The 14,194-nt window shown below is 39.4% G+C and overlaps 1 protein-coding gene across 7 annotated transcripts in view; it reads right to left on the bottom strand.

Annotated features, from left to right (window-relative positions):
- Nucleotides 1-14,194, bottom strand: part of LOC148867968 (putative LRR receptor-like serine/threonine-protein kinase At1g06840) — a 107,889-nt gene that overhangs the window by 19,595 nt on the left and 74,100 nt on the right. For all 7 annotated transcript variants that reach the window (XM_088970181.1, XM_088970177.1, XM_088970182.1 and 4 more), the window contains 2 exons: nt 13,560-13,611; nt 12,038-12,288 (listed from right to left, as the gene is read on the bottom strand). In XM_088970181.1, the coding sequence (XP_088826307.1) occupies nt 12,038-12,288; nt 13,560-13,611 (303 nt within the window). The remainder of the gene's footprint in view (nt 1-12,037; nt 12,289-13,559; nt 13,612-14,194) is intronic.

Raw genomic sequence — 14,194 nt, forward strand, 5'->3', positions numbered from 1 at the left:
ACAAGCCTGTATCCTCACCAAATGAGTCAAGGGAGGATCAGTCACTTCATACCTCTTGTCCAGGGGACCCTATTTCTTTACCCCCTCGCCCTATCCATAATCCCAAAGTGTATCAAAGGCAGAGATCCAGGAATGAGCAAGTGGTTTCCCTTACAACAGATGAAGCTCATACATTCCCAATCACAGATGAAATAACAGGTACTGCTTCAACTCCTTTGGAATCATCTTTTCCAGACCTTGATGTCCCCCATTGCTGTTAGGAAAGGGAAGCGGAAGTGTACTACACACTGCATTTCCAAACACCTTTCTTATGACCTGCTTTCTCCTTCATACTTTGCCTATCTCTCTTCTGTTGCTTCTAACCCCATTCCTAGGTCTGTCTCAGAAGCTCTTGGGATTCCAGAATTGAGAGATGCCATGAAAACCGAAATGGATGCTCTACATGCAAATGGTACTTGGGAGGTGGTGGATTTGCCTGAAGGGAAGGATCCGGTTGGGTGCAAGTGGGTTTTCACCATTAAATACAGAGCTGATGGAACTATTGAGAGATACAAGGCTAGGCTTGTTGCAAAAGGGTATACACAGACATATGGGATTGACTACCTGGAGACTTTTGCCCATGTTGCCAAGATGACATCTGTGAGGGTTCTTTTATCTCTGGCAGTTCACTTTGATTGGTGACTTACAATGAGGAAGTCTACATGTGCCTTTCCCCAGGGATGTATGGGAAAGATATGCAAGGAAAGGTATGCAGATTGAAGAAATCTCTTTATGGTCTCAAACAATCTCCTAGAGCCTGGTTTGAGAGATTTAGAGCTGCACTTGTTAAATTCGGCTATGTTCAGACACAGTCGGATCATACTCTGTTTGTGAAGAAAAGTAGATATTTGGCAGTGTATCTCATTGTGTATGTTGATGACATTATAGTGACTGGTGATGATGCCTCAGGCATTCTGGCACTTAAGTCTTTCCTCCGTACAGAATTTGAAATTAAGGATCTGGGGGAGTTGAGATACTTCCTTGGCATAGAAGTTGCCAGATCCAAGGATGGGATCCTTATTTCCCAAAGGAAATATGTTCTTGATTTATTGAATGAAACTGGAAAACTGGGTGCAAGACCAGCTGCAACTCCCATTGATATGAGTCACAAACTTTCAGCTACAAATGGAACTCTGTTGGAAGACAAAGGGGTTTTTCAGAGACTTCTTGGGAAGCTCCTGTACCTGTGCATGACTAGACCAGATATTGCATATGCTGTCAGTTGCATTAGCCAATTCATGCATGCTCCTAGAGATACTCATATGGCAGTAGCAGAACAGATTTTGTGCTATCTGAAAGGCTCTCCAGGGAAAGGAATCCTTTTTTACCAAGCATGACCACTTGAAACTTGAAGCCTATATTGATGCTGATTGGGCTGGAAATATGGATGACAGAAGATCTACTTCAGGATATTGCAGTCTGGTGGCTGGTAATGTTGTCTCTTGGAGGAGTAAGAAACAATCTGTTGTGGCCAGATCTTCTGTAGAAGCAGAGTATAGGGCCATGGCACATGGGGTCTCGGAATTGTTGTGGCTAAGGTCCTTAATGGAAGAACTTGGGATTGATCATGACAGACCCATGATGTTGTACTGTGATAATCAGGCTGCCATCAACATTGCTCACAACCCGATACAACATGATAGAACCAAACATATTGAAGTTGATAGACATTTTATCCAAGAAAGAGTCTCCTCCGGAGAAGTGTACCTTCCATTCGTTACCTCTGAAGGCCAATTGGCAGATTTTCTCACCAAAGGCATCTCCAAGGCAAGACTTCATCATGACACTGGCAAGCTGGGCATGATTGACATCTATGCTCAGCTTGAGGGGGAGTGTAGAGAAGATGGGCCGAATGGCCCATAGGCTGTTACTGTATGTTATCTTTATGTTCTTCTCTGTAATGGGCCTTATTCTGGGCCCATACTCTTTTATGTTCCTCTTTTGTAATTTCTTGTCCAGCTAAGAACCTCTCTTGTAATTACTAAAAGATTAACTTAATAAAAGTGTATTAGAGAGTTAGAGGGAGGTTATGTTCGATACTCTCATCCTCTAACTCTTCTTGCCGCAACTCTCTCTTCTTCTCTAATCTTCTCTTGCTAGTTTCCTTTGTTTCAAACACAGTCCCTACTTCTAGGACTGTTTTCAACTATATGTTTATATTATTTTCTGTAGTGGGCCTTATTCTGAGCCCATTCTTCCTATGTTATGTTCTTTTAATTTCTTGCCCAACTAAGGGCCTCTTTGTAAATTATTCAAGTTTAACTTAATAAAACAGTGTTAGGGTGTAAGAGGAGAAATTAAGGTTCAAATCTCTCTCTCTCTGAACCATTATTGCCGACATCTTCTTCTTCATCTCCTATTCCTTAGAAGAAGTATTTTCTGCTGTTTTCTTTTGATTCCTGCATCTATCCTAAACAATCATCTATTCTCAAGGACTGTTTTTCTTCTTGGTATTAGAGCAGGCCTAAACTTGGCTTGGGCTCTCATGTAGGTGTTGTCTAGCCGACTACATGAGAGTTGTTCTAGGGCAGGAAGCTTCAACTTGAGTCGCCTGATTCTTGGAGGTCATTGGAGATTGAAGAAGGTGCCCAAGATTCAAATCTCTTAGAGAGTGGTCCGGTGACCAGGAAGAATCAGAGAAAACAGGTTGGTTTCTGATTTAGAGCTTTAATCAGAGATTGTAAGTTGTGCTCAGTAGTTTCTGGGTTGTTTTTACTGTTTTGAACTGTTGAAATGTCCGAAGTTTCTTTGGACACAGTACAACTATTTGGCTGTTCTTTTATTCTGGTTTAGCCCAGAATTTTCTGGGTTGGTTTCATATTTTTTTCTGGACCGTCAAGTAGTTGAAATACCTCAGGAATCAGTATTGCTGGTTATTGTTTCCCTTGCACTGTTTTTGGGCCCCTGTACGAACTGTTTTTTGGGCTGTTTTTATTTTTGACAGTGTGGTCTTCTCTACTGCCCACTCTGTGTTTGTAAAAAGGCCTCTTCACCAGTACGGACTGTTCTCTGCTCCTTTTGGGGTACTGTTTGGTCAATACCTGAATTTCTGTTTAGAAAAGGAGTCTGGACTGGGTGCTCAGTGTTTGGAGGTTTTCTAATTTTATTTCTTGAAGGCCGAACCAAGTTGGTTGGTGTCCCGTGTAGTCAACAAGGTGCTACTTCTGTTCTCAGATTTGTGATACTGTTGCTTTGAGGCAGGCTTAACACTGTCCTTGTTCATCCTCATTCGGTGTTTTTGTTTTGAAGTTGGCTGAAATCTTTTCTGAAGTGTTTAAAGAGATGAACTCCTCAGAGATTGAAAACAAGAGTGTTGCTGAATTCGGACAGGTTCCGGGAGCTTCTGTTGAATCTTTACTGACTGTGACCACAGTCAAGCTGGATGGAACTAATTATCTGGCATGGTCACAATTGGTAAGGATTCATAACAGAGGAAAGCGGGGTTTTATATCCGGGAGCAAGAAGGCTCCCTCAGAAGATGATCCATCTTATGAGAAGTGGATGCAAGAGAATTACACTGTAAATGGGTGGCTTGTGAACTCAATGCAACCATAGATAAGCCAACACTATTTGTGGATGAATTCAGCAAAGGAAATCTGGGATAGTGTTGCAAAAACCTATTCCCAAAAATTAAATGTGGCTAGAGCTTACAAGTTGAGAAGTGATGTGAAAAATTTAAGACAGGGGGAGAAACCTTTAGTTGTATACTTCTCAACATTGAAGTCTTTGTGTCAAGAAAGAGACTTGATAGAAACTGTAACCTGAGACACCACTAATGATGTAGAGACCTACAGGAAACTGGTTGAAAGAAACATGGTGTTTGAGTTCTTGACTGAACTAAACCCAGAGTATGATAAAAATATTTTATCCAAGGAGAATGTCTCACTGTCACAAGCATATGCATTGCTAAGTAGTGAAGATAGCAGAAGGATTGTCCAGGTTCAAGGGGCTGGTCTAAGTGATCACTTTGCTAATATGGGAGTGAAACCCAAAGGAGTTGCAAGGACTTCTAATGGCTCAGGGAAGAAAGAGGTTGTATGTGAGTACTGTAAAAAGCTAAAACACACTAAAGACAAGTGCTGAAAATTACATCCTGATCTTGTTCCTCTTCGATTTCAAAAAAAACATGATAGTAAAAGGACAAGGAGTGCTAATGCGGCTGCTGGTCCAAATTGTGACAAGTACCATACTGAAGAGATGACTGCTTGTGCACAGTTACTAGCCATGAAAGCAGAATATGAGAAGTTTGGGAAGATGATCAGTCACCTAGAGGGTGTGACTTCTTCCAACCCTTCAGGAAATTCAGCCTCTTCTGCATTTGCTCATTCAGGTATAAGGGTTTCTGCCAATCATGCAATCATTTTAGGTAATCTTAAGATCCCTTGGATTATTGATTCAGGTGTTTCTGATCATATGACCAACCTTTCTACCTTGTTTGTTTCATATGATTTGCTTCCTGGACGTGACAAAATCACCCTAACCAATCTTGCCTCTATCTCTGACAAGGGAACCATCAAGGCTACAGATTCCTTGTTCCTATCTTCTGCCCTTCAAATACCTAGACTAAATACAAATTTGTTATCTGTAAGTAGTCTAACTAAGTCATTAAACTGTTGTGTAACCTTCTTTCCTTCCTACTGTGTTTTTCAGGATCTGGAATCTCGGAAGGTGATTGGGAGTGGCCATGAAGCGAATGGAATATACCTGCTTGATACTCTGGGACAGTGCCCTAAACAACCTGGAAATGTTGCTTTTGGGTCTATATCTTCAGAGTCTATCAGTCGAGTTATGTTATGTCATTTTCGTTTGGGTCATCTTTCCTTTTCAGCATTGAGTCATTTATTCTTTGAACTGTTAAGGGGAATTAGTTTGTCCAATCTTCATTGTAAGTCTTGTGAGTTGTCAAAGCATTATAGAAACAATTATCCTTTAAGTAATAGAACGTCTTCTTCTCCTTTTAATATTGTGCACTCTGATGTGTGGGGGCCTTACCACTTACCCTCTATGGGTGGCTACAAATATTTTATCTTGTTCATTGATGATTTTTCTCGGTTTACCTGGATATTCTTGATGAAATCCCGTGATGAAGTTCCCAGACTTGTGCGACAATTCCATGAATTTGTCCTAACCCAGTTTGATACCAGGATTAAAATTTTCAGATCTGATAATGCAAAAGAATATTTTGAGAAGAACTTATCCTGCTATCTCTCTGACACGGGGGTTATTCATCAAAGTTCCTGTGTTAGGACCCCTGAACAGAATGGAGTTGTTGAAAGGAAATATAGGCATATTGTTGAAGTTGCAAGAAGTATCTTGTTTGCCTCGCATGTTCCTACAAAGTTTTGGGGTGATGTTGTTCTCACTGCTACCTACCTTATAAACTATATTCCATCCAGGGTCTTGGGGTTTAAGTCTCCTTTCAGTCTTCTTCATCCGGACAATGAGCTTTTTTCTATTCCTCTTCGTGTCTTTGGCTGCACTTGTTATGTACATATTCCTAGTGTCCAAAGACATAAATTTGAACCAAAAGCCCACAAGTGTATCTTCCTTGGTTATTCCCCCACACAGAAGGGTTACTGTTGCTTTGATCCAAAGACTGGTACTCGATATGTCACAATGGATGTCACCTTTGATGAGCTTTCTTCCTTTTATGGTTCCTCCATGGATGGACATTGTCCAAAGGGGGAGGATCTGTCACAAGTCTTTGTTCTTCCTCTTCCTATCCCGGTTGAGTCTCTTATTGAGTCTCTTTCTTCTTCAAATGAATCAAGGGAGGATCAATCATTCCACTCTCTCTGTCCCAGTGTTCCTCCCCCTTTACCTCCTCGTCCTCTCTTTAATCCCAGGATGTATCAAAGGCAGAGAACCAGAAATGAGAGGTTGTTTCCCCTACAACACATGAGCCTCATGCACTTCCAGTTAAAGATGAGACAACAGGTATTGTTTCAGCCCCTTTAGAGCCATCCTTCCCTGACCTTGATATTCCCATTGCTGTTAGGAAAGGAAAACGGAAGTGTACTGCACATTGCATTTCCAAACACCTTTCTTATAGTCTGCTTTCTCCTTCATACTTTTCCTACCTCTCTTCTGTTGCCTCTAACCCTATTCCCAGGTCTGTGTCAGAAGCTCTTAATATTTCAGAATGGAGGGATGCTACGAGATCCAAAATTGATGCCCTACACAAGAATGACACTTGGGAAGTGGTTGATTTGCCTGAAGGGAAGGATCCAGTTGGTTGTAAGTGGGTCTTTACCATCAAATATCATGTTGATGGCACCATTGAGAGGTATAAGGCTAGGCTGGTTGCAAAAGGCTATACACAGATATATGGGATTGATTATCTGGAGACCTATGCACCTATTACCAAGATGACATCTGTGAGAGTTCTTCTATCTTTGGCTGCTCACTCTGACTGGCCACTTTATCAATTGGATGTAAAAAATGTATTTCTAAATAGAGAATTACAGGAGGAGGTTTATATGTCTCTTCCTCCAGGGATGTATGAAGCAGATATGAAAGGAAAGGTATGCAAGCTGAAGAAATCACTTTATGGACTTAAATAGTCCCCTAGAGCATGGTTTGAGAGGTTTAGAGCTGCCCTTGTTAACTTTGGCTATGTACAAACACAGTCTGATCATACTCTCTTTGTGAAGAGGAGTAGACTCCTGGCAGTATACCTAATTGTGTATGTTGATGATATTGTTGTGACTGGTAATGATGTTTCAGGAATTAATGATCTCAAATCTTTCCTCCATACAGAGTTTAAGATTAAAGATCTGGGGGAATTGAGATACTTCCTTGGCATAGAAGTTGCTAGATCCAGTGATGGGATTCTTATCTCCCAAAGGAAGTATATTCTTGATTTGCTCTCTGAAATAGGGAAGATGGGTGCTAGACCAGTTGCTACTCCTATTGATATGAGTAATAAACTCTCTACTTTAGATGGAACATTGTTAGAAGACAAAGGAGTCTTCTAGAGACTTCTTGGAAAACTTTTGTATCTATGCATGACTCGGCCAGACATTGCATATGCTATCAGTTGCATCAACCAATTCATGCATGCTCCCCGAAACACTCATATGGCAACAGCAGAGCGAATCCCGTGTTATTAAGGGAATTCTGTTTGCCAAGCACGGGCATATGAAACTTGAAGCCTATACTGATGCTGACTGGGCTGGAAACATTGATGACGGAAGATCTACTTCTGGATATTACAGCTTGGTGGCTGGTAATATTGTTTCTTGGAGAAGCAAGAAACACTTTGTTGTTGCTCGATCTTTAGCAGAAGCAGAATACGGAGCCATGGAACATGGAGTTTCTGACTATTGTGGTTAAAATCATTGATGGAGGAACTAGGGATTGAGCATGACAAGCCAATGATGTTATACTGTGATAATCAGGCCGCCATCAACATTGCTCACAACCTAGTGCAACATGATAGAACTAAGCATATTGAAGTTGATAGACACTTCACTCGAGAAAGAGTGGCTTCGGGTGAAGTATGTCTTCCTTCCATCACCTTTGAATGACAGCTAGCAAATTTTCTCACCAAGGGCATTCCCAAGGCAAAACTTCAGCATGATACTAGCAAGCTTGGCATGATTGACATCTATGCTCAGCTTGAGGGGGAGTGTAGAGAAGATGGGCCGAATAGTCCATAGGTTGTCTATCCTTTCATATGTTTATATTCTTTTTTGTAGTGGGCCTTATTCTGGGCCCATTCTTCCTATGTTATGTTCTTTTAATTTCTTGCCCAACTAAAGGCCTCTTTGTAAATTATTCAAGTTTAACTTAATAAAACAGTGTTAGGGTGTAAGAGGAGAGACTAAGGTTCGAATCACTCTCTCTCTGAACCATTATTGCCGCCATCTTCTTCTTCATCTCCTCTTCCTTGGAAGAAGTATTTTCTGTTGTTTTCTTTTGATTCCTGCATCTATCCTAAACAGTCCTCTATTCTCAAGGATTGTTTTTCTTCTATTTTTTAATTTTCATTTGAATACACTTTACATGTTATGCTTATCTTTTTTTATATATATATTTGTGTACCATTGCTTCAAAAAGGCATCCGGTTCGGGCACAAATTGCTCCTTGCACTTTTAAAAAACTAGGCCCAACAAGCTTTTCTATTACATAATGAAGACCTTGAGGGAGAAGAGGACCACTAGAACTTAAGCCAACAGTTATGGAGGACTCAAGCAACTTTATGCCAATAGGAAAAAGGGCATAAAGTTGAAGATTAAGCAGATAATTCCTTGCACGTTGATGCCTATTGTTGAGGTTTTAGACAGATTTGTGCAGATTTATTAGTACTTTTTGTTTATTTATTGTTTAGATAGGAAGTGGGGACCACAACACCCTTGATGGGTCCTTTTTCAGTTGTTCTTTTAAGTGTTTTATCCAGTTTTAGGTGTTAACCGCCCTAGAAGGGTGCATTGGTCTTTGTACCCTTCTTTAAAATATAAATACTAGTGAAGAGGGCGTCTAGAACATACCTCTCTTTTCTCTCTCAAACCTCTTCTCTTTCTTTTCTTCTTCAAGAAATACCTTTTCTTTTACAGATTTTCTGATTCAGCAGTTTTCTACTTGGTATCATAGCAAGGCTAGGGTTTCTTGGAGTTCTTCCACGCAGTCCTAGATCAGCCAATTGCATGAGATAAAGAGCAGATTGGTCTACTTCAGACTACCCAGTTCTTGGATTTTTGGTCTTTGGTGTTTTACAGCCATCAAGAAGGTGATCTACGTTTTGGCATCAAAATCAGGAAGAACTGGAGTGTGGGGAAGAGCCCCAATTAAGTTGGACCCTTCAAGTTTGACCTGATCTTGGGCGCTTGGACCTTGTTAGACTTCTCTAGGTTTTTTATAAGGGCGGTTAAGTTTCTGGGAGTTTTTAGGACATCTCTCTTCGGTGGAAGATGATGAAAGAAGAGAGATTTCTCCCCAAATAGGGTTTTCTTCTTTCAGAAAGGTCAGCTACCCTTCTGTGTGAGATCAATTTGGTCTTGGAGGCCTTTTACCTATTTATTTCCTGTTTTTTAATTGTTTGAAGTTGAAATGGAGAGTTGGAGTACTGAGCAGAAGTCCACCGGTAACATGGGTTCGGGTGTTGGAGGTACTGATGATATTTTTTGGACTGGAATTATTACCACGATGAAATTGGATGATATAAATTATTTAGAATGGGCACAATCAGCCAAGATGGCCATTGGTGGTCTTGGGAAACATCACTTGGGAGGAGAAGAAACTTGGTTATAGATTCCTCCAAGTGGGTATAGGAGAATTACATGGTGATGGACTGGCTGTGTAATTCTATGTTACCTCACATTGGTAAAAACTTTTCGTGGGCTAATACTACAAAGGAGATTTGGGACGGAGTGGTTGAAACCTATTCCCAGAAAAAATGTAGCTAGAGCCTATCAGTTAAGGAATTAAGTGATTAGTACAAAACAGGGAGATAAACCTCTTGCCATGTATTTCTCCATGTTGAAAACACTTTGGCAGGAGAAGATCACTTAGAAACTGTGGTTTGGGAGAGTACAAAGGATGCAACATCCTATTAGAAGTTGGTAGAGAAGAATAGGGTTTTTGAGTTCTTGGCTAGCCTGAACCCTAAATTCGACATTGCTAGGCAACACATCCTTTCTAGAGAAAGTGTGACTCTTTCTCAAGCTTATGCCTTTGTTTTTGGAGAGGAGAGCTAGAGGAATGCCATTTTGAGACAGCCTGGGATTGATCAGTTAGGTAAACCAGAGACACTTGTTAGAAGCTTCACCCACACCTCATACCAGCTCGGGTCAAGAACAATAAGGGAAATGCAAATGTGGAAATAGACTCTTCAGGACCTCTTACCCAAGCTGATTGAGAGTCCATTGCAGTAGCAACAGTTAGAACTGAACTAGAGAAGTATGGATAGCTTATGAATAAGAAGGATTCAGCCGGTTCTAGTTCTTCAAACGGGCAACAAAGTGTAGGAGCCAATCACACTACTTTTGTTCATATAGATAGTTCATATGTGGTTACAAGCTGTTTTACTCTGATTCTTCCTGGTCACCAGAAACTACCCCTTCCAAGATTTCAGTACTGTAGAGAACATTAATGTGGTCCCCACTATGTTATTTATGTGGTCCCCACTGTGTTTGTTAGTTTATGATGGTAGTTAGTTACAGTTAGCAGTTAATTCAGTTGGTAGTTATATTAGTTCCTTTTTTTTCTTTTGCCATGTAAGTAGTAAGGATAATTCAGCCCTTTCACCCCTTACTTGATTATTAATATAAATTGTAGAGTGGGGTGACAATCATGGTTAACACTCTCTTTCTGAATTCTTCTCTTCGTGTTCTCCTTCTCTTCTTCTCTTCGTCTTCTTCTCTCCTCAATCTTTTTTCTTTGTTTATTTCACATTGTGCCTAGGATTGGTTGCAGTCCTATTCGACTACTAGTACTTTGGGCACCTCTGGCAATCTCCAACAACCTCCAAGAACCATGCGATTCAAGCTGAAACTTCCAGCCCTGAAAATGTCTCATGTAGCCGGTTGGACAACCGTACATGAGAAACCCTAGACTGTTTAAGACCTGCTCTGATACCAAGTTGTCTATAACCCTACAAAGGACTCATAGTTAGATATGACTTGTAGAAGATCTAAATCTGGCCAAGCTAATATAAGCCCTGACTCTACTCAATTGAAACAAGAATTCATTCTTCTCATCTCTCTCTCTAGAGACAGTTTTTTCCCTCAAAGAAACACCTAATCTGGGAAGTAACCCGACACAACAGTACATAACTCCATAACGACATGAACTGCAACAAAATCCTCATAAGCACCCACAATTAAGATACCATCGTTCAGAAGCAATGTTTTAAAAGCGCAAGGCACAAAAAAGGAACAAGGGCCAATTTGTGCCTGAGGTGCAAGGTGCAAGGCAAGGTGTGCGCCTTTTTAAGCAAGGGCGCAAAATTACAAAAAAAAGCTAAAAACTCAAAAAAAAGTCAGAAAATTCAAAATCAAAAAATATTAAACATAATGTCAAAAAAAATATAAACTTAAATTTTAAAATAAATGTTTTAAAAAACATATTATCTAAAATTAAAATACATAAACATAACATGTAAAGCGTATTCAAATGAAAATTTTAAAATAAAAGCAAACATATAAAGCATTTTCAAGCATGTAAAACCCACAATCTCGTTTTTTCCTTAATTGCATTGCTTCAAGTAGCTAATGTGATGTAAAACATATTTTATTCTTGATTCTATAAGTCGCCTTTGTACCACGCCCCTCGAGGCAAGCCCGAACAAGCCTATTTTAGGGTCTGAAATTCTTATTTCTCACATAAAAAAAATGCTTTTATAACTTTCATTGCCTTTTAAGAAGATATTTTATTGCAATGAATGAATGAACAACATTAGCAAATAGGGTGTTCTCAGAGCTTTGGCGCTCGCTCACTGGAGCAGAATGGTTCTGAAAAGGGAAAAAGGGTAAAAGGGTCAAAAACCACTGTTTTGAAAATTTGAAGAATAAAAGGGCAAGAGGGTCTTTCAGTCCATTTTAATGACCTAACATTCTGATAAGTATTTTTCGGAAACCACAGGGGTACTTATAAATCATTTAAGAAACAAAGGAATGGTTAAAGCATTTTTCAGAAACCCACAGGGGTAGTTTAAGTTATTGAATCCTTGTATATAAAACTCTCTAAAGCCTACTAAAACTGAAGTGGCACATCTAAAATTTCTAGGACCATTAAACAACTTAAACCTTAGTGGACCCAAATACCAAAAAAGAAATGTATTCTACAAATTCCCTATTCTTAACTTCAAAAAGAATATCTTGTGGACTTTATTTGACCACATATATATTGATGAACAATTGATAGACAACAAAATATTGCAAAGTCAAAAGATATTTAAAGGGAATTCTCATAGCAAAGATTATTGAGAATGAATCTCCTAGTGACTATGTTCATAGATTACCAAACAATGTTTATGTTTTAGAAGAGACAACATTACCGGGGTGCCCTTCACTATGGTGGAAATGTGACCAGGCATCATCCCTTCTTCATCTGGAACTGGTGCAACTCGTGATAGTCCAAAATCAGCCACTTTTGCATTAAGCTTAGAGTCCAGAAGTATGTTGCTGGCTTTGATATCTCGATGGTATATAGGAGGGTTAGCTTCAGTGTGGAGATAAAGGATTCCTCTGGCTGAACCTAATGCAATATGCAACCTCATACCAAAACTTAGGCGTTCTTTTGCTTTAACTGCCAATCACATTCTGTGGTTAGTGAAATTAAGTTCAAAAACTAATGCACACATGCATTATACTACTACCAAAAGCTAAAAAACTATCCACAAGTAAAATGCATATTGACAAATAAGAGTTACACAAGTTATAATAAATGTTTTAGTAGAGAAAATTTTATTAATTGGTAAAAAACCAAGTACTTTTTAATTGGTAAAAAAGAAAAATTTATTATATGAAAAGAAAAGAGGAGGTACAAAATCATGCCAAAGAAGAAGCAAGACAGGAAAACCTCAATGGGCAGCGTAAGAACAAAATAACCAAACCTGACAAGAACAAGAAAGCAAATTAATTATCAAAAAAAAAAAAAAGAACAAGAAAGCAAATTAGCTCCCATGAAGAAAAGATGTCTGCTAGAGTCTTATCTATCCACATCGTTCATATGAATAAGATGCTCACCCTAAATTTCAAACATCTAGCTTCTCTAACAGGACGATGAAAAAAACAGAGACCATCAAAGAACTATCTAAGCTAAAAATGATGTCTCGTTCTCCCTCCACCTTCTGTCAACAGAAACATCAACCTAACACCCTTGACAAGGTTCAGAATATCAGCCATGGAGAATCTCCCAACTGGATCAAACATATAAATGATGATCTCAACCCAAGATACCTAAAAGCCCCACTAACTCTACAGTTGTACCAGGATTCTGGAGCAAGAAACCATCAAAATTCAGTTTGGTTGCTCTTTTGGAAAGGGAGACCAGCTTTACATAAGTATTTCTATGTAGAATGAAGAGCTCATGAAAGTAAATAATCCTCTAACAATATCATCAACTAAAGAACATCTGAATTTTTCTCAAGTCAGCTACTTGAATAATGACCAGATTAATAATAACCTCACAGGACTGCACTTTTTCAGAGAAGATTCTGGCATTCATCTTCCCCCAAATACTCCATATAATTGCAGCATATATTCATACTACATAACATAGACAAAGTACCAGATGATATAAAGGTATTACTTCTTTCTGTATCAATAGTTAAGATAGGATCCACTCCCAGTCATTGACTCATGTGGTTTGTCTAGCATCAGATAGAAATACCAGATTAATAATTTGCCTTATATCCAAGATTCATCAATAATTTTGCAATTTCCATGGCTTCAACTTACATCATATAAAATTTTACTAAACTAAAACATTAGGAATTAGAAAGTAAGTATTCTGCAAGGGAGTAGCTAGTGCAATATAATGCAGGAAAAACATGAAATTGATGTAAAAGAAGTTACCACAAAGCCAATCTCGTAGTGTCCCATTAGGCATGAACTCATAAATCAACATCTGCACATGCACCAAATATATGATCAGATGTTCCAGTCCAAACTAGGAACCAGCAAAACCTTTAAAAGCATCAGAGCCTTCAGTCATACTACACTAGGTAAATAAAAAACAGCATTCGTCCAAGTTCATATAAAATGTAAGGCATGCTTGGGAAAATTGAAGTTTTTGCAAGAAAACTTATATGCTCCTATTATATTGGGGAAGTTTCCCCAATATATATATATATATATTGGGGAAACTGAAGATCAATACTTGACAAATTCTTGCGGCTCTTGCCCAAACTTTCAATCAGCCTCAGACTTATTCTAGAAGAAAGAAGGCCTTACAAGAGGCTTGATATGGCACGACGATGGTACTTGGTAGGGGTGAGCAAATGGGTGGGTTCTTACTGCAACTGAATGGAACTGACCTCGAACTGGCCTTGAACCGACCCTACCCAATCTGTTACAGGGTAGGGTCTGGTTCCAAATTCTTGGAACCAACCCCCACCTAAGTAGGTTCCAGGGTCTATGGGTTTACCCTACCCGAACCGACCCAATGAACCGACCTTGGTTGGCCGTGGTGGAACCAACCTTGGAACCGA

This window comes from Nelumbo lutea, chromosome 2 (genome assembly GCF_056320005.1).
Source record: "Nelumbo lutea isolate HS-2025 chromosome 2, American lotus-T2T, whole genome shotgun sequence".
Classification (NCBI taxonomy): domain Eukaryota; kingdom Viridiplantae; phylum Streptophyta; class Magnoliopsida; order Proteales; family Nelumbonaceae; genus Nelumbo; species Nelumbo lutea.